The 20,429-nt window shown below is 41.3% G+C and overlaps 1 protein-coding gene across 1 annotated transcript in view; it reads left to right on the forward strand.

Annotated features, from left to right (window-relative positions):
* Positions 1-20,429, forward strand: part of PHEX (phosphate regulating endopeptidase X-linked) — a 104,671-nt gene that overhangs the window by 56,627 nt on the left and 27,615 nt on the right. Inside the window, exons 13-14 of the mRNA XM_054212651.1 lie at positions 12,717-12,794; positions 14,396-14,499. Of these exons, the coding sequence (XP_054068626.1) occupies positions 12,717-12,794; positions 14,396-14,499 (182 nt within the window). The remainder of the gene's footprint in view (positions 1-12,716; positions 12,795-14,395; positions 14,500-20,429) is intronic.

Below are 20,429 nucleotides of genomic sequence, written 5' to 3' on the forward strand. Positions count from 1 at the left end.
TGCAGGACTATTTTTAAATTGGGGATGATAAGCCAAAAAAAGCTTGTTTTTCTCTAATAAGTTGGTTTTTTTCTGTAACATTATTAACCTCTGTAGGTCATGGAGCACAAATCCCAAGGTCACTGTGCAATCATTTCTTGCCTGCGGCTTGGCTTTATTCCTCTCTAAGGAAGTCGTATGCGCAACACTTGTTTTCTTCGCATCTCTCTGAGTCTGAAGACCAAGGCAAGAGAACCACAGAAAATATGAGGACAGTGCCTAGCTATTGGTGTCTCTCTCAGGCAGTGTTAGGTAACTTTGTTTACCCTATGGGGTTTGTCCTCCTGCTTCAGAGAGCTAGAGCAAACCTCCCTAGATAACGCAGTGCAATTTTGGCCAATAGCCCTTAGGAAATCAAGAGCCATCTGTACAAGCCCCTATTTAACAAAGTATAGGTACTTTAAATGAGATAGGTGTCCATGGGTTATCCCACTGAAGCCATTTGCTTCTCTAGCTGGAACTTACTGGCTGTATCCAGCCCTCCAGTCAATTAGCTGAGCCCCTGCCATCTTTCCCAGTTCTCTGTGGTCTCTCTCTCTTCACATTTGGGTGATTTCACTATGAACATGACAGCCATACTGCTCAGACCAGAGGTTCCAATGTCTGGTTCGGACAGTGGCCAAACAGTAGCAGATGTTTAGAGAGGAACATAAGGACAGGGCAAGCATAAAGGGATACATTCCTGATATCCTCTCCCGGCCTCTGACAATCTGCAGCTCAGTTGCTTCCTGAGCCAGAAGTGGTGTCTTTGTATTTATTCATATTTTTGTGCTGTGAATTTGTCTAATGACTTTTTGAACCCATGACAGTTTTTATCGTCCACAGCTTCCCATGGCAATGAGTTCCATCGCCTCACTGTGCTCTGTGTAAGAAAGCATCTCCTTTTGCTTGTCTGGAAAAGGTCACCTTCTCCCCCTACCTTCTTGTCGTGGTGAAACCAGAGAATCATCATTGTCTGTTCTATTCTGGTGCCCACTTCTGCTTATGTATAACCCTGGCACTGCAATACAGCCAGGGAGTATGGAGCCTCCTGCGTTTGTTCAGATAGACTGTCCAGGGCATGCACTAGATACAGTTCTGAAAAATAACTTTTCATGAAGATCTGAGGTATACCCAGATAAAAAGGCCAGATGCCACAGCTTCAGCAGCTGAAATTAATCTTGCTTAATGCCATGCTAATTTTGCACAAAGATGAAAAATCATCCAATGCAAAAATAAAAAATGCCTTTTGTGCCTTGTGGGATCTGTGGACCCACCCTATGTAAAATAATGAAAAAATGCGACAGAGAAACTAGCCCTGAATCTCAACACCTCCCATATGTCATTTGGGCTTTTTCTGGAATGAAGGCCAGCACGAGGCTGACAGAACAACACTTTGTAAAAGAGGGGGGTGGAGTTTCGAAACCAAAGATCCCAAGACACCTTTTAATGGTTCTTTTAGGATGACTTTATATCTTTGTTTCAAGGAGCTCGGAGAACTTCACCAAGTGTAAGACTGCTTCAGGGCACTAACAAGCTGCCAAACTCGCTTCAGAACTAGGAAAAGAGGGAGGAATTTCCAAAGGCTGTAATTGCATTTAGGCACTTCATTCCTGTTCAAAAGCCAATGGGGGTGACTGCAGACTTCCAAATTTACTGGGTTTACAAGTTTTGTTCAGATCTTCTTGAAACAACCTTGTCATTTCTAAACTGGACAGCATACTTGTGCTTAGTGCCAATTGAACTTTGGCCACACTTTTCCTTTGTGGAAGTAAACTTTCTGAAATGAGGGCAGTCTCTGACTGGACTAGTTCTTGGATGCGAAAATGTAATGTGCTGCCTGTATTGTAGCAGTTGCATTGCAGGGAGCAATGAGCAGGTCTCCTGATAAAGTTGAAACATGGGTTGGAGTCCAGAAGAGGCAGAGTCACATTTTAACTCTTTTCCTACATGTCTGCAGTTCTCTCGGGCATTAAATGTATCACCAGGAGCTTATCTTCATGGTGTAACTCATCTTTATCCGACTCTGTGTGTGGACATGTAAAGAGAAGGTGACAACTCGATAGAAAGCAGGAAGTAAAGCAGATGCTGTGCAGCTCAGAAAAGATATAGGGGATTTGAAAAGTTTGCCTTTCTTTGCTAGTTTGGAATTTGGTCAGGACACTGAAGCTACCACTCCCACACCATCCCTGAGATAGCTGTTTGGGAAATGCCAATGTTTAGGATAACAATTTTCACGTGGAAGATACAGAGAATGCAAGGTACATTCTGGTGTGAAAGTGTTCCATGCTTTTTTCTGAATGAAAACAGGTCTTCATTTTCCATCAGATCAACAACACTTTTTTTTTTGAAGTCAAATGTTTATTTCTCCTCACAAACTTTAATTTTTGAACTCAAAGAATAATCTCTCTCACATTCTGAATTTAATTTAACCTTCTCAGGAGGACTGGGCTTTCCTGTTCAGTAACGGCGGGAGATGTTCTTCTCCATTGGCCAGAGTTGAAACTAATAGCCATGGCGTGTTTGCTTATCTCTTATCTCTGGGGTTAGATCACTGCTGTCATCTTCTCCCTTGTTATCTGGCTGCTGCTACTGCTCACTCAGTTGTGCTGGGATGTCAGTTCCATTAATAACCTGAGCACCGTGCAAACAGATAGTGGAAAACAGGTGAAGGGAGAGGAAATTGTAGTTAACCCTGATCTTGCAGCTGTCATTTTTCAGACTCCACCACGATGCCATAAGGCCAGAATGGGTGCGTGACATCAAAAAACTTGTGACAAATCTCATGCGTGAAATAGAAGGAGGGAGACAGATGGATGGACACACCTGCAGGTGCTCAGGGTGAATCTGAAACTTTTGAGGTAGAAATGCAACAGGAAAGCGTTGGTATGCTAAAAGACAGATTAATTCTTTCAAAGGGCAGGAAGTCCACCACCAACCCTAGAAATCTCAGACAGTTTCAACTTTAACTTTCATTATCTTTGTTGTTTTACCAAGTAAAACTACCTCCTGTAGACGAACAGTTACAAAGACAATATAGTCTCCCAGCTCAACCATAACAGATACTGAGGTATGGGAGACCCATTGTCTGCATGCAGGAGTCGTCTACAAGGGCATGCTCGGGTATCTACTTGTCATTCCCTCTTTATTTCCAATGAATGTGCGTTTCCTGGCTGTGCTCTTCTCCATGTCCTGTACATGCCTACCTGAGCCACCAAGAGGAAAGCTGCCCACTCACTGGGAATGGGCAGGAAGCGCAGCAAGGCAGGGTCATGGGCTGGGGTTCCAGATGGACCTTCAGCCTTGGACACCAAGCTGTGTGGGACCAGGAGCCTTAGCAGCACTTCAGCTCACTCAGGTATTGTACTAGTCATGGAGGTATGAAGCAAATCTGTGAAATGTTTAAACGGCTTCAGGTACTGGTATTGCTTTAGAGAAGCTTTGCCACACAGAGGTCATCAGACTCAGGAATTTGCTCCCTTAGTGGCCTTTCAGAAGCCAGGATGCTGTCCCTAAAAATAAAGGATTCCTGAGCTGCCCTCCTTCGGGAGGGAGCTGTGAGATGCCTTGCGCTCAGTTCTCTGAGTAAGTGGTGAATTCCATCAATGTGGAAATAAATACATATGTATAATTTATTTAAAAATAAAAATATGTAAAGATTTGGAATAGAGAGGGATTTGATCTCGAGTAGAAGGTAGAGCATATCATGTCTATGTTTTTCTATATTCAGCAGCTTACGTTTTTGTCTATGTAAGCATCCACTTTCCCCCATGTATTTAGAAGGCATGGACAACTGGTGGGGGCACACTAACTGGTACACTGCTGGTTGAGGTCCCTGTTCAAGCAAAAGGAATTTCTTTCCAGAGAGAACACCTGCAAGTCCTGAGCGAAGTTAACACTTGTGTTTAGGTTCATAGTCCCCATTTCAGTTTTAAAGTAGTGTAAGTAGTCTGGTCTCAGCTCAGTAGTGCCATGTCTGGTCTCAGCTGTAGCTAGACTGGGTCTGATGCTCACTTGTGGCTATAAATGAAAATAGTATTTTCCACATTCTATTAGTTAAAAAAAAAAAAAGTTGCTCTGCAACCTTTGCTAAGCAAAGATAACCTTGAAAATGTTAAATGAATATAAACTGATGCAAGCAGAGGCTAAGGTCAGGAGTTGTCCCTCCCTGGAACAGGTTATTCAGAGTTTTGCATAAAACTGCCAAAAGAAATGCTGTGGTAACTCATATCCCATACAGCTGTGATGGGGAGGGAGCTTCCTTACCCTTTCCCAGTCCCTGGGGCTGTCCTTCTCTCAGCATTTGGTGCCAGAGATCTCCAGCACACCAGGCTTTTTGTGTCCTTGGGGACTTCTATTTTGTCAGAGCAGTGGTTTTTGTTAAACCTGCTGTTTTCCCAGAGCTGAAACAAAACCAGCAGAAACAATTTTGCAGCAAGGTGGGCGTGCTTTTAGCAAGAGGTGGCATGACAGTGGGAGTACGGGTCAACTGATGAGGAGCTCTGGCAGTGAGCAGTGAAACGAATCCAGGAGGGAGGTTCTATAAAAAATGCAACACAATAGTTTCTGCATCTCACTAATGTGCCAAAGGCCAGCCAAAAGTGAATTTTTCTTTGTGTTATTGCAAATCCTTCGGATTCTGGTGCAAAATTAGTTTGGTAAGGATATCTAATGCAGTTTCAAGAGACAGATAATTTTGAGTTGTGGGGGTTTTGTTAATTGGGTTTTTTTTGTTATTGTTGTTTTGGTTTTTTGTTTTAGGACATAATTGCACTGGAAAACATAGAACATTGCCTGAAAATAAAGGCAGGAGGAGGTACGCTCTTCTGAAGTGCTAAGGATGTGTCTGAGCTTAGCTCAGGTGCATGAGCTATTAGAGCCATGGCAAAGGCAGCTTGGCAGCCTATACCATGGGGTATATATACACCAGCATGACACCGATGATGGTCTGTGCCTTCAGACCACAACACTTGCTTCTGGCTTGTTTGAAGTGCAGCTGGGGGAGCTGCTAGCTGTCTGCCACGCCCCCCGGTATAGTCATGCCCTAAGTGATGCACAGATGCGTAGAGGGGAATCCAGTGCAGGAATCCCCATCCTGGAGTGGACCTGTCACTGCTGGTGTGGTGACGTGATGCCATAGCTGGACACAGCGCAGGCTGAGTCAGTTTGCGTATGTGTGTCCTATCCTTTCTTCTGGTCCTCAGGCATGAGCCCAGCTCCACTGAGAACCCAGAGGCCCTTAAAACTGACTGAGGAGCTTTGGACAGTGGTGGTTAGATGTTAAATACATCTTTTGGCAGGTACTCAGCTGTGCTGGTCTGCTGTATAAGTGCATTTATGTATCATGTAATCACAGAAGAAGATATTTGCTGTGTGCTGTGAAGAAATGTTGATTTACGGAGCTGTGGTTCTGCTCATGAAAGACAGCATTTATGTCTGTCATATAGAATATTCTATGTGTAAAATAATGGAATCGTGATAACTGTCATACAGACATTACTAACGGAAAATGGAATTAAAATAAAATGGACAAAGGCATTTTTTTTTCGTAGCAAAATTAAAGTATTGCTGGCAGCAGAATGAGTTTGGAACCAAGCTGGTAGAGAAAATATGAGTAGATCTATTATTTATACTGTTGCATTGAACTAAGGAGTTATGCTTCTGAAAATACCACTGAATTTTTATTTTCACATAAGTAAGACTGTTCAGATTTCTGTGATTTAGTTCAGTTCTATTGCTAAAAAAAAATAATAAAATAATGCAGGATTAGTTTAAACTGAAAAATTAATTCCAGTGAAATTACTGTCACAGTGCTTGAAGTGATGATTGAGTCTTTGTCTTGCAGAGACTCAGAAGCAAAAGAGATTTTGGACAGGAAAGAGTGGCACTAATGTATGTTGTTGCTTTTTCTGACTCTCTTCTGTGCCTGGCAGTCCTACTAAACATTTAGGTGCTTGCAACTTTATGGTTAGTAATAATAATATTATCTTGATAGCTAGTGGATATTAAGACTGAATATATAATCTCAACTAACAGTGTGCTTAGAAAATATTTTGTCCCTTTTCCCTTCCTTTTCCTATCTAGGAAGATAACGTATGGTATGGTCCCTTTTGAAGTGTCCTAGGTAATATTTTCTTGTCAGGAAGTTTTCTTTGAGTGGGGCTTTGGTTTGAAAATGTGATTCAGGATAGATGGGTAAACAAATGTAACACACAATCCCTTTACCGTTCCTCCTCTGCTTTCCCCCACTATGTGTTCCCAACACTTATCCTGTGCTAGTTCCAGCTGGTTCTCTCTGTGTAGCGATTTAGCTGACTGATCTGGTGGAAAATTAGCTGGGATAAAAATTGGATAGATTTCTGCTATGTTAGTGAGCTAAGCAGTATCCCAGAAAGATGTGGCAAGGAGCTGAGGCAGCTCAGGGAGTCTGTGGGTGCAGGCAGCGCGGGCAGAAGTCTGGACAGAGATGGGAGGAGCAAGGGAGAACAGTGAGGAGTAGGATATTTTTTTTTTTTCACTTGGCAGTACAAAGCTGTTAAACAGACTCAGCTGCTTTTGAAACCACAGTGTGTATTTAACTGAAAACAATTTTTTTGTGTACTTGATGCCATAATATTTTAAACTTCAGTTGTCTTGCTGGGTGTGATTATTCACATAAGTCACTTGATTTTTTTTTTTTTTTTTTTTTACCCCTGGGCTCAAGCTATTACGAGACTGGAGAAATAGCTGTATTTTCCATCTTCATAATTGATTAATGTAGAACATTCAAAACAATTATTAAAATATTGGGGTGAGGATTATGGTGCCGTGTGAGGTGCTGGTGTGTGAATCATTATTACATGAAACAACACTAGTTCTGAAAATCTTGAAATATCTCTACAGTTTGTATTGTTGTGATATGCAAATGTAAGAGGAAAGTTAAAGCCAAAGTTTAAAAGTAAATAGTTTGATGATTAGCTATATTCTGGAGTATGGAGTATGCCAGCTCACTGCAGATCAAGTGCTCTTAAAAATTATTGTCTCAGGCCAAGTGTTCATGTTTGAGTTGCGACTTCACTTTTGATTGCAGTTGATGATGTGCAAATCCCTGACATTTCATGTGGCCCCTGCATAGGAAATAAAATACATCATTAATGTAGGTCCAGTCCATCTCCCACTCAAGCCAGTGGGTCACTTCCTACTGATATTTGTAGGACTGGGCTTTAGCCCTGTGATGGAACTTTTCTGTGTTTTACCAAGATCCATCGCTCTCTTTTTCTAGTTTTTCTATACATAAACCCTAAATAGATGCAGTGATATTTATGCAGCAGTTTTACCAGATGGCTCTTGAATCATCTGTTTTCAATGAAAAATGAAAAGACCAGACACGTACATAAAGGCTGAATTAATCTTTGTAATTAAATGGAACATTACTTTGCCGTGAATGATTTTAGCTTTCAGAATGACTTTCATGCTAATTTTTCAGTGAGCTGTAATTGTATTAATTTTTTTATATTTTTAGAAGCTTGAAAATTATCTTCCCAAAGTTACTGTGGGTCAAGTTGATATATAGAATATCTGTGTCAGGCTCATAAAATTTGTCAGTGGTGAGATATATCTTTTGTTTTTGTTTTTTTTTTTTTTTTTACAGTAAGTACAATATGTCAGTACTTAGTATTGCTAGCAGACCTACGAAATATCCAAATCATACCGTGATGGGGAAAAAAAGGCTCTCAGAAGACTCATGTGCCAGGTTTCGTTGTCAAATGAGAATTTGACTAGACTGGAAATTGGGTTTCTTTGCAGCATTGAAGCATACATGTACGTTCCCACATTGGCAATTTGTTAAGTCAAGAGTTGAAGGTCATTTATTATTTCGTCTCTGCAGTAAAGTGACTTGCAATGCTCTCATCGTGACAGAAAGACACACTGATGGTAAAATCCCCGCTGCGTTGATGTCAGTGGAGGAACTTCCTTGCGTAATCAGTGATGGAGGAGCTAGCCCCACTCTGCGTCCTCTGCCTCGGAGTCTACTCTCTGGCTGCTGGGACAGAAAGCAGTTATCATTACCTACTGTAAAGCATGCTGCTGCTCCGCGTCACCCCTGCAAGAGCCTCTTGCTTTCAGTGGCAGGAGAGGAAGCCTGCGGAGATGAGTTTTCTTAATTTACCCAACAGCCTAAGGTAGGCCGAGTACTTAGCAATAGCTGTGGGAAATATCCCATCATCCTGTTTCTTCCTGTACACACGGTTATTTAATATGCAAATTAGATATAGGAATTAAATGAGCCTTTAAACCATAAAAAGTTGTGCATGGTGTGTTTACAGCGGATTCATGTACAATTACCACATGGTTGGTTCCTGTATATTTGTCACGTTTCATTTGCTTTCCCTGTATGTGCGTGCACGCTCCCTGGAAGGCTTGTCTCTTAAGCATACTTTTAATCTTATCAAGGGGAAAATACTGACTTCATTATCAAAGACCAAGCCAGTCGTAGAAGAGTTTTCCACTTTCTTGTGCTATGTATGAATAAGGAGTTCTTGAACTGCCGTTAAATATTACTCAAGTGAACAGAGAAAGTAGTCGAGGAAGCAAGGGACTTCCAACGTGCAAATATAGAAAACTGCTCTTAAGACAATGCTTTCAAACTTGTCTATTGTGTAAATAAACTGGGCTGTGTGCTGGGCTCAGCTGAATGGGCTTGAACCTGATGCGAAAGCCTCTGGGAGGAACCCAGTTGGAGGTATTCCCAAGGACTGCAGAGGGCTTCCTATGTCCTCTCATGGGTTTTGCTTTGGCTATAGGAAACAGTGCCCTCCACCAGGAGCCACGTGCCCTGTGCTGGCAACATCAGGGAACTTACTGGTGTGCCACAGCCTTCTGGCCTGCCACCCATGCTTCTTCCCTAAGTGGGCATGTATGGGCTGTATGGGCCTGGACCTCATCCCAGGCTGGAGTTGGAGGCAGCCCTTCAAAAAGAGAGATGCACTTGGTCCTTCCTCTGTTCGTCCCATACCAGGATGTGCTACATGGTGGAGATAAGGCAGCCCTGGAGGATCAGGGAGCTCAGAAGGATCTCAGGGGAGCATGGCACACCTCTAAATTTTTCGCCACATCATACATGCCATTAGGACGAATTTGAGACGCATTCCTTTTCTGGGAGAAGCTGAACAGTGAGACATGGATTGCACGTGACAACCTTGTACCAGTTTGCTCTCCGTCAACTCTTGCTCTAGGTGTTCTCAAAAAGGCTCCCAGAGGATGTTGTTCATTTGTGGTTTTAGATGGTCCAGAGGATTTTTAATGGCTTTTAAGCACGTACCTACCTCTTCTAATAACAAGTTAACTCGGTGGTGTAGTAACAAAATGTGTAGTTTTCTGAATCGGACTTGTAGAATATTTAAGAAGGCATTGGAATTGCAGTGGTAGTAAGGTCTTACATGGTGCTAGTAAGAGATTTTAGTCATTACAGAGTATATAGTTGCCTGTATGCCTTGCTCAGACTTCTGAAACATACACAATGTGGCAAAAACTTATAAGTAACAAATGCAGTAAAATAACATTTTTCCCTTAAATATATAACTATCTTACGAAATAGAGAGAGCTTTAGCTATTGATAAAACATCAAAGTACCAGGAGCAGCATTATCTTTCGAATTTACTTTCAAAGTAAAAGTCTTTGAGACAAGCTCTGTTATTTATGGAGTTTTGTATAGGTTTTATAACAAAATATTTCAGTAGTGCCTGATCATTTTTTCCTCATACATGGAAATCTTAAGCTCACAACATCAATTGTCAAAAGACACAAAGCAAGAGCACGTGTGACCTGACAAGTGAGCTCAGCTCTCCTGAGGTAGCCTGGTTGGGAGAACTCTTCCTATCTTCCTTTTCTAATGCAGCAGGGCCATGACAAGGCTAAAGGACAAAATTAATGTTAAATATTAATTATATGGTTATCTATGACATTATAAGATTATATATGATATTTAGGTCAACCAATGACAAACCTGCTATTAAGGAACCCGGAGAAATCATCTTCACCCTTAGAGATGTTTGGTTAAGGAATGGGGTCTAAAAGATCCAAAACATGTCCAGTTCCAAGCTGCCACTCTCGGTGGGCTGCTATGGAAGAAGAGACCAAGATGGATGTGGCAGATATTCCACAAAGACCCCAAAATGTCCATGCAGTGAAGTGGAGATAGACATATTCTGGTCACAACCAGACAACTAGTACCATCTCTGGGGCCCATCTCTGCTTCTTTCAGCAAAGATCTAGGTTGGCTTCATAGTCGTCTGTATTCATAGCCAGCGAGCCGTGAATTTATTTGCTTTTATTTGGAAGGCAGTCTAGAAATTGAATGTTTTTAAAGGATATAGTATATCTCAAAGTGAAACACGTTCTTTTATGTGCCAGAACATGATCAACAATTTCTGATCGACGTTGTACTGGCTAAATCATTGGTGAAATGACAGTGTACTGACACAGTTAATCCTTACTTTTTCTTTAAAAGCCACTGTTGTTTTTTTGCAAGTTGCACTATAAATTGTTTTTAAAGGGTTTACTCTACATCGCATAAGTTAATTTTTAAATTAAATCTGTTTAATCAAAATGCTAAGAGGCTTAATTAAGTAGATTCAACACAGAGGCTACTCGAAATGATGGTTACTCTGGAACACATGCAGAACATTTGAGGTTCACTGAACTTGTTTAAGCAGCTGACTTAGTAAAAACTAAAACTGATGAGTTTTGTACTGTGTTTTTTCAAGACTCGTGTAACAACTAGGATTGAAACATTTGAAATGGAAAATGGAAATTTTCCAGTTCCTTGCAAAGTTCAGTCAGCCGGACCTGACAATACCACCAGGAAAAAAAAAAAGGCACTCTTGATTATATACAAACTTGCAGATTAGTTGCCCTCCCTCTCCCCCAGCATTTAAAATATCTTGAAAGGCTTAATTTTCCTTCTGGAAAAATGAGAAAACATTGTGTTGGGAGTTAATTTGGCTCATTTCGTATTTCCTGTTCAGCATTTGTCTTCCATTGTTGTCTTTTTTTTATCACTAGGGAAATTTGCATGACAATAGGATCTTTCTTGTTTAAGAGATCATCTGCTCCCGCTGCTAATTTCCTACCTGAAGTTGTAATCTTCTGTTTGTGACATCTTAATTATCTCAACCACAATTAATTGTGATGTCACGAATGGAGGATTATGACTTTGAGTTGGAAATGAGATTGAGAAATTGAAGGAGTCTGAAGAAGCAAAGAAGCCTTTCTTCTTGAAAAATAAAAGAGGCGACAAAATAATTTTGGTTAAATGGAGGCAGTCCTTGATCAGCTTCCTTCTTACAGTCGTGGAACAGACGTTTCTAATTCTTGCTGTCACAGGAGACTCTGTTGTATTGAGACACTGTGGAGGGGGAGAAGGAAGCAAGGATTTAATTGTGGAGGAAGGGGAGTCTTCCCTTGAACAGTCACCCCCTGCAGCAAGAGGGAAATAGAAATGGATCCTAGAGAGGTTCGGGGTCTGCTTGCAGAGAGCAGAATGCAGGGTTGGTATGGCTGCAGCTCGTTTAGAGGCCAGTTCATTTATTGCACTTCATATCTCACAATATTCATTTGGGTTTAGGCATATGAGTTTGAAGAACAAATTTCCAGAAGAGCGTTTTTTGAGGGGCGGGGGGAATTCCAAAAACTTAAGGAGAAATTACGTTCAGCATCCTGAAAACGTACAAAGTGCTTTGTGCTACTGTAGTCCACCACGGCTTTAATTTATTCTATGGACTTGTCATATTTCATTTCTTGCTATGTCACCTTATCCATTTCTATCCTTCTGCTTTTCTTCTGGAAACGTGTTGTTTCCAGAGAGATTCTGGGTGGCTGGGTGGCCTGCTGGTGTATTTTGAGGACGTTACTAAGCCTGTTTATACACTTACTGCACCACTAACAAAGCGGCAATACTCACCTACAGCTACTATCACTTCTTACCAGAGTGTTTACACAGATGGTGCATGGACACTGGGACCAAGTCATGACTGACAGAGGAAAAAACCCAAAGTTAATGAAAAGTGAAGTGTCTTATTTTAATACCTTTACTTACATTAGGGAAAGGGCAAAGACTGCAAAGTAGGGGGATGAAAGTGGAGAGCGAAACAAAGATTAGCCCTGTGGTTTTAGGAAAGCGTCCTTCATAAAAGTGTGCACCCATCCTCAGGTGTAAATGGAAGTGACCCTCAGTGGAAATACACTGGTCTGCAGCTCCTGGGACCCACGTTTGCTCGTATCTGTGTATCAAATCTATTTTAACAGTGGGATGTGTACCAGCTACTGTGCCATAGCAAAATGGGCCATTTCGTGTTGTCTTTTGGAAAACATAGTAAAAACAGGCATTTGACCATCTGATTAACACAAAAACCAGTAGGAAAAATCTGCTGTTAAGGTTTTGCACTCAAACGCATTGGTGTAAGCCTGCAAAAGCTCTGCAGGTGACAGTAGACTCACTGTGATAATCTGACAACAGAACCTGGAGCCTCCACGTTGTGATGCAAAGCTCATTTGCGGCACCGAGTTTACCTTGTAGGCAAGTTGGTTTGAAGTTAAATTAGGATGCCTTCAGGAAGGCATAATAATAGAAAGTAGAAAAAGAATGGGGAAAAAAGTGCCATACACTGAGAAACGGTTGTATCTGCCAACATTTTTTTCTTTTTTTTTCTTTTTCAAAGGCAAAAGCAGTAATGGCAAAAGTGGGTTACCCTCAGTTTATAATGAATGACACATACATTAATGAAGACATCAAAACAGTAAGTGTCAGACTTGCACCTTTCTTCTTTTACATGTTGCAGCCATTCTTTGCTCTGTTTTGCTGCTGTTTAAAATCAAAGCTCTTCTTTTGTTTGGCATGCTTCTGGAGTTTTGCTCGCCTGGCTATTTTTAGATGTTGAATTAAGTATGCTAGCCCTTATGTCTAAATTGTCAATACCGGTGTGTCTAAGTGAGATGACCACAAGGCCTGCTAGGAGTAAAACGTGCCTGGGTACAAAGAACTTTCCTGCTATTAAGCATTTTAAAGGTTAAACATACGCTGGCGTAAATTTTGCGTTTAGTTATGAAAATGAAACAAAACAAAAAAAATTATCCTCAAAGTAACAGTCTTCAAAAATACTAATGCATTTTTCTTCAGAATATCACAATTTATGGGGAGAGGCTCTCCCCACCTCTGCAGGATATGAATTTATTTATGCTTGTTGGTTATAATCGTGCCTCGAGGTCCTAACCGATGTATATGCCTACCATGCTGGCTGCTGGACAAGGATACTGGGGCAGGGACAACGGACGACTCCTTCCTGACCCAGGGTCTGTTCAGCCTAACCAAAGCAGGAACGCAGATGATGAAGATAATATATTTTACCATTTTCCATGCCTGTAATGAATTGCATTACTGAAAGTCACAGGCAAAATAGAATCACAAATTCAATCCTGAACTGGTAAAATACAAGAGTGATAGTCATCTTTGTCAGAGAACATCAAAGAACACTAAAAAGAGGCATAACTTATTGAGAAAACTTTGAAGAACCAACTCTACGAGCCTAGTCTTTGTTCCTAGAAAGATTTGGGCGAGATGGTGCCGTGAAGGCAGTGTAGAGGATGTGACCAAATGACCACTCAACTTATGGAATTATTTGCCCGCATAAGTGGTAACGTCTAGCAAAAAACACGTGTTAATCACAGTTGCAAAACCATAGTTTTAATCTGAAGTATAACTTCCTCACAAGTTGTAGGATTTCTTGAAACTGATGACAGGAATATCATCTGGATTTATGAAATATTAACATCCCTTTTTCTTGCATGGTTAGTTGTGTGTGTGGATGTGGGGTTGCTATTAGATTTGGAGGCTTAGGGAACCATGGAGCCTTATGTCTGTAAGCATTTAATGTGAGAAACAGTAAGAAAGCAGTGGCAGAACCCTCGGAGGGCACACAGTCCAAAATATTTGTAATAAAATGCAAAACAAACTGAAAATAAGGGGCTTTGTTACATTTTTGAAAGTGGTTTTAAAAGTAAAAGCGGACCTACTTCCTTAAGGAAAAGAGGCTGCCTGGGTAATAGCCTCGGAGACGTGCAGTCTGCAATTCATCGTTGGGTACTTCTGCTTTCCTCTGCACAGGGAAGAGCTTTTCCGATATTCCAGGCCCCCATGTAGATCTGTTCAGCCACTGTTTTTTAACTAAGCTCACAAAATATTTTTTATTCCTACCACGTGTGAAAATTTTACTTGCTTTGATTTGATAACGGCTAAAAAATTAGGTGATTATATTGTTTAAAAAAAAAAGTTCTGATTGTTTTATGTCAGCTTTTGTTTCCTTGGACATGCTTTAAAAATGTCTCTGTTTTATCTATACAGCTGAAGTTTACAGAAAGTGACTATTTTGGCAATGTGTTGCAAACTCGCAAATATGCAGCCCAATCTGATTTCTACTGGCTTAGAAGAGAAGTTCCAAAAACAGAGTGAGTAGACAAAAAGCAAATTTACATAATCTTCTAACAATATTTTAATTCATATAATTTAATTTATAAAACTTATGTTTTAATAGAATTATATACACAGCAACATATTATGATGCAAAAAGCCTATGGGCAAACCCCCCAGTTATTCAGAAACTCCTGTGGATATTTTTTGTGGTAAATTCTAGGTATGCCTGTTCTGATGCACAGTAGTCACATGCCTGCAGCTTAAACTTTTAATTTAATGAAAAAAGGGGTAATTGAATCTCAATTAAGAAAGGATTATGTCTCTTGGTCACAGTTTGAATTTAGAATGGTACAGCAGGGATTTATGAAATGAATTTTCTAAGAGTGGAACCATCAGTAAGAGATAACATTGTTATTAGTAATAGCAATCAGCATTGTTAGTTACCTGCTGTTGATAGCAATGATATGGAATAAGAAGTAATTTAATTTACATACGTTATTTTTATTTATTTGTAAACCTGAGAGTGCAGATTGTGTCACATACTGTCATCAAATACATAAGAGAATCGGTCTCTTTTCTTACTGGTGGGTAATCAAATCCTTAAAATGCAAATTAAAACCTAAACAGAACTTAATTAGTCTAATCATGCTATTTAAAAATTACTCCCTCTACACGGAGACTTTGAAATCGGTGCTGCTGCTTAGCTTCTGTGGTGGTGTTTCCTTAGGGCTCCAGAAATTTCTACTCAGACTGAACCGTACCTTGTTTTGGGGGTGACTCTGTGTTGTCCGTGAGGCAGCTGGAACATGTCAGCAGGACGGGCACAGGCTGTTATAGAGTCATAGAACGGATTGGATTGGAAGGGATCTTAGAGAGCATCTTGTTCCAACCCCCCTGCCTATTCCTGCTTAGAGCATTGTAATTTGGCCCCATATTTTCTAGGGTTTGTTTATAGCTTAATTTTAATTCTGAATGTTACATCTCATCACACTTTCTCTGACATCACGATGGTTAGTTAATCCCAGGGGATGATCTTGTGGGCTTTCCTGCAGCCCTGGATGCCAGGGCTAGATCACAACAGTATATTCTCTTCAGACCGACAGTTTCCATTGAGAGCAGTGAAATAACACTTGCCTCTCTGTAGCGGTGGTGATCCTTCCTTCTCATGAACAGTGCTGTGGCAGCTCTAACGCAGGCCACGTAGATTCTTGACACGATGGGAAATCTCCCCTGTAAGGAAATTAATTGGCAGGTAATCCCTGCCTGTACACCTGTACACCCCTACGAGGGCTGTAATCTGAGAACGGTCACATCAAGTGGGTGTACTTAAAAAGGTTTTACCCATTGCCCACTACAGGATTGAATACTTTCTCACGCTTTGTCTTTACTGTTTCATTTGAAGGACTACTTAACAGCAGCCCCCTCATCACCTTTGCCTTGCTCTTCTTGTCATCCCGTGGGGCACACACTGGCCTGGGGGATCCCAGTTTGATTTTTGGTCTCTGTCAGCACAGCTATATCCTCTGCCTTCTGGGGGGCTGGGGTTAACCTCCGCTTGAGCCTTCAGTCATATTTATTCCTGCTGGGAGATAATGTTGCCTTTGTACCTGCTCAGTGATAGAAAAAAGCTCTGAAAGTGGTGTGTCCCTTACACTGTCTACTTTTGCTGTGTCTGCTGAGGGTTACCAAGGCACAGAGAGTCATTGCCACCTCCAGCAATATTTTTATAAAAATTTCTTATAATAAACCAATAACTCCCACCCACCAGTCTGAGGCATTTCAAATCTGGCCTTTAAAATATCAGCACTTGCCACATTTTAACTATCAGTCTCTACTGCTTTCAGATGCTTTTACTCCTCTCCCTCTCCCTCTCCCTCTCCCTCTCCCTCTCCCTCTCCCTCTCCCTCTCCCTCTCCCTCTCCCTCTCCCTCTCCCTCTCCCTCTCCCTCTCCCCTCTTAAGTTTTTATGTTTAATAGCACTACACAGATCTTTGCTCTACACTGTAGCTTGGTGCTGTGTTAAGAGAGAATTACCCTTGGAGTTTTGTTTCTGTTTACTTCATTTCTTCTTTTCCCTAGTTCAGTAGCTTTTAGCATGGCATTTATATTTAGAGATAGATATTATAAAGTGATCCAAGCTTTGGACTGAAAAAGATAAATAAGAAAATGAGTATTTAAGGTATTATTAAGTTACCAGGTAGTAAAGTAATATTACTATATCACCCCCAAAAGGTAAAACACTATATTAATTCAGCAGACAGTCCAGATTTCTCAGCAATATTATCTCAAACTGGACTCACTTTCCTCAGCACAGTAAACTAAATGGAAAATCAGAATGATGGTTCAATCAAAGCATCAGCGAAGCACTATCAGGGGACAGACAGAAAAGCTGGAAGGTACAAGACAATGGAGTTTGATAAAGCAAGGGGGAATGTGGATATTAAAGTGGGAATAAATTATTCTGGAAATTCAACAGTTTTGTTAATCTAAAAAGAGGAAAATAAACCCACCAAAGCAGGGATAATTATCAAAATTCTTGGTCCTCTGTTCTGCTCCCTCCCTCCCTAGCAGTTATCTGCCTTACAGGAAAAAGGGAGCTTTGCTCAGGGCATGGATGGGGGGACATACGCGGACCAACTGGTACCAAGGAGCTGTGACAAGGCATCGGGGCGCTGGAGCCACCTGCTCCCCAGCCAGGCTCCCCCACGGGCACTGCAGCTGCAGGAGGTGCAACTTGCCGTCCTCAACACCCGCTTTGGATCCCAGCTGTGATCCTAACAGCTGGCTGGGGAGATGGCTGTCGTCTTTACAGCTGGCTCTATCAAACAGGAGAAAAAGTGCTCAGGTATCAGGAGAGAGATGTGCAAAAGGGATTTGTGGCAGGAGCTGAGGAATATGATGCACAAAACGGTGCAGGTTGGATCGAAAGGGCTGAATGGAGGAGGTGAGGCTGGAAGGGGGAGTGTGGGAGGAAGGGGAAGGTGTGAAGAAAATTATAACAACCCAGTTGAGACACGGCTTGAGCAGAGGGAGCGGAAAGGCAGGCCGTGGGGAAGTGATAGCCTTGTAGAAGGGAGAGATAAAGGAGAATCAGGGTTTTAGTGGCATTTGCTTATCCATTCATGGAGCCATATACATTCATACACAATACATACAATATACATACGTGTCTGTGTGTATATATATATATATATAAAAACACCCACCCACACCTTTTTAACAGTGATTGAATCTATCCTTCTTAACACTGGTTATCATACTTGCAAATAGCAGGGGATCAGAGGACTTTTTGGGCATACCACTTCATCATTATTAATCTTTCTCCTTTGAAGTCAGGACATCTCCTCTAAGATTTTTAGACCTGGCCAAATCTTTCTTCACTTTTCACTCAACTTTCAGTGCTGGAGATGCAGGCATCTAGTAGCCCTATAAGAGGACACAGAGGAAGTGTACTGTGGGAAGATTCCTGGGTCTCCTCCAGGATCTGTTCCAGTTTCTTGATCACACACTGTTGTTTTTTAAGCCCTGGCTCTTGGTTCACCACAGGGGTGGGCAGCTCTGAGAGGTGCTGGGTTAGATGCCATTAAGGACAGTGCCAAAGCTCCTTCTGCAAAAAGGGAAAAGCAGCCATGAAAGACACTGGGCAGGCTGTTGTCTGTTAGAGAGATGCCACTGGAGATCTGAGAAGTACTGTGGGTGGACCTGGCCTGCAGAGGAGAGGCTGGAATGGAGCCTCCTGGAGCCTTTGCCTGGTCTTTGAACCTCATTTTAAGCAGTGATGTGGCACAGGAGGCTAGGCCCAGTCTTACCATCCCAGTTTTTTGCCCAGCCCCAGGCAGCCTGGCCTGGAAGGCTAATTCTCTCTTTCTACATGGGAAAATGTATAAAACAGACTAACAATAAGAAGAGGAAATACACTTATGAAATTCATCTTGAAGATTTCCTGCCCTTTAGAAGTTTTTCTTTATAGTCCTTTCTTGGGAAGAGATTTTCCAGATTCCAGCTTCATTAGCAACTTTGTACGGCCTTGCACTTCTAACCAGCTTAAGTGCGTTAAACTTTCTCAAGTTCATTTTCTTTACTTACATGATTCTCTTTTTTAAAAAAAAAATCTTACTTGGGACAATGAGCACCAAATTCTGCTCCACTTGAGTTATTTCTTCTAACTCAAGAACTTGAGAGAACGAATTGCAAATTCAGCTTGTGCTTTACCGAGAATTAAATAAATTAATAAGATTTTCCCTGTATTGTAAATGTTCCCATGCTCTTAACTCAGAAAGGAAGATATTAGTGAGAAAACTGTGGCCTAAAGAAACAGAAATGTAAAAGAGTATCTGCCCTACTTGCTATCCCAGTGTGGGTTTCAGATTTTATTTCTACATGAGAAATCTCAAACTTACAAGTGTCAAGTCTGTAGAATTAGGTTTTGACAGCTGCAGTAATTGATAGGTAATGTTACAGGACATCATTCAAAGCTGTCCCTTTTTCACATGCTAATATCAAATGAAAATAATGTAAACAATTCTAGATATTTTTTTTCTATTTAGTTTGTTATTAATAAGAGTTTGGTTATGCCTGGTGTGTTTTTTGTGTTTTTTTTTTTTTTTCCTTGCTATCCTTCTGCTAATAGATCAAATGCACTGAAATTGTATCCAGACCTAGAGCAAATGCCCAGGCAGCCTTTCTTCGAACAGGAATGAGAGCTATTTCTAAATTTGCTTCACCTTAAAATTTAACAGCAACAGCTATTTATTACAGACCTTCATACGATAATTTGATGTGTTATTAGTTAAGGTCTGTCACTGAGGTTCAGTCATTTCAAGGAGCTCACTGAAAGAGGATGACAGATGAGAGGTGAAGTTGTTCTGCTAGTCTGAATGCAAGTAGTCTCAGTTATTTCTGCTCTTTTGCGGAAAATGCTTCCTAAATCTTTTTGAGAGTGGCTGAGAATGGTACAACAAAATGCTGGGCTGTAAATACGCTCCTTGCTGAATGTCTAAATGTCAAATATGAAATTCAGCAGTATACTCTGCTTGACACTAGAGAACTCTCGTTCTTCCTGACTCCTTGTTATGGCTGCTAAGTCTCCTCTTCCTAGCTGCTTAAAAACATAACACACTTCATGCAGGGTCATTCTTGAGGCCTCGTTATGAAAGAGCAACTTGGAAAGAACTTAGTTCAGTTTTGCAGTGAGAAAATAGAGGCTGGTATTCGTCTTTGGCTCATAATAAGCTCAGCAAACAGGATGGGCTCTGTTATTGCAGTGGTAGATCGTGAAGAAAGAAGCAGTCTCGGGATGGGGATATTTTGACGAGTCTTAGCAGTAAGTCTATGAGCTACGAGTGCATGAGTTCATAGGTATGAAATCATGGCCAGCAGTGGTGTGATGCCCTCCCTCAGTAGCTGCGGACCAAACGGCAACAGCATTTGCAGTTGCTTTTGGGCAGAGTGAGGTCTCCTGTGGTGACAAGTACGTGCATCACTGGTTAGCTCCTCACCTAATAAAAACGGATGCAAACTTGTACTGTTACAGACATATTGCTTGTCAGTGAAGAGCTCTTTAACCACTGCTTGTGGTGGTTCCTATCTTGAACTAGCTGTGGTGAGCCCCTGGGGCCGCAGCAGCAAGGAGGATGGGGAAAAGAGCAAAGCACATCAGTCTGTTTTCAAGTATCTGTTGTCTGTCTCAGGCTCTCAATCCTGTGACTGGAAATGAGAGGCCCTGTAAAATCCTTGCTCTGGGAAGGATTTGCAAAAAGGAAGGAGTTGTTGCCCTAGAAGCCATTTTCATGCTTAAAAGTTGCTGTTCGAGAGTTGCAAGTAGAACGAGGCAACAGGGTGAGGTGGAAGTCACAATGCTATGTGTCTTTGTTCAAACTTACAGTAAAATCTAAATTAAAGTGTTGAGTGTTTCAGATAGATCCTTTTCAGACGGGTTCTCTCCTTGTCAAAAAAGGGACAGAGT

This window comes from Rissa tridactyla, chromosome 1, assembly GCF_028500815.1.
Source record: "Rissa tridactyla isolate bRisTri1 chromosome 1, bRisTri1.patW.cur.20221130, whole genome shotgun sequence".
NCBI lineage: Eukaryota > Metazoa > Chordata > Aves > Charadriiformes > Laridae > Rissa > Rissa tridactyla.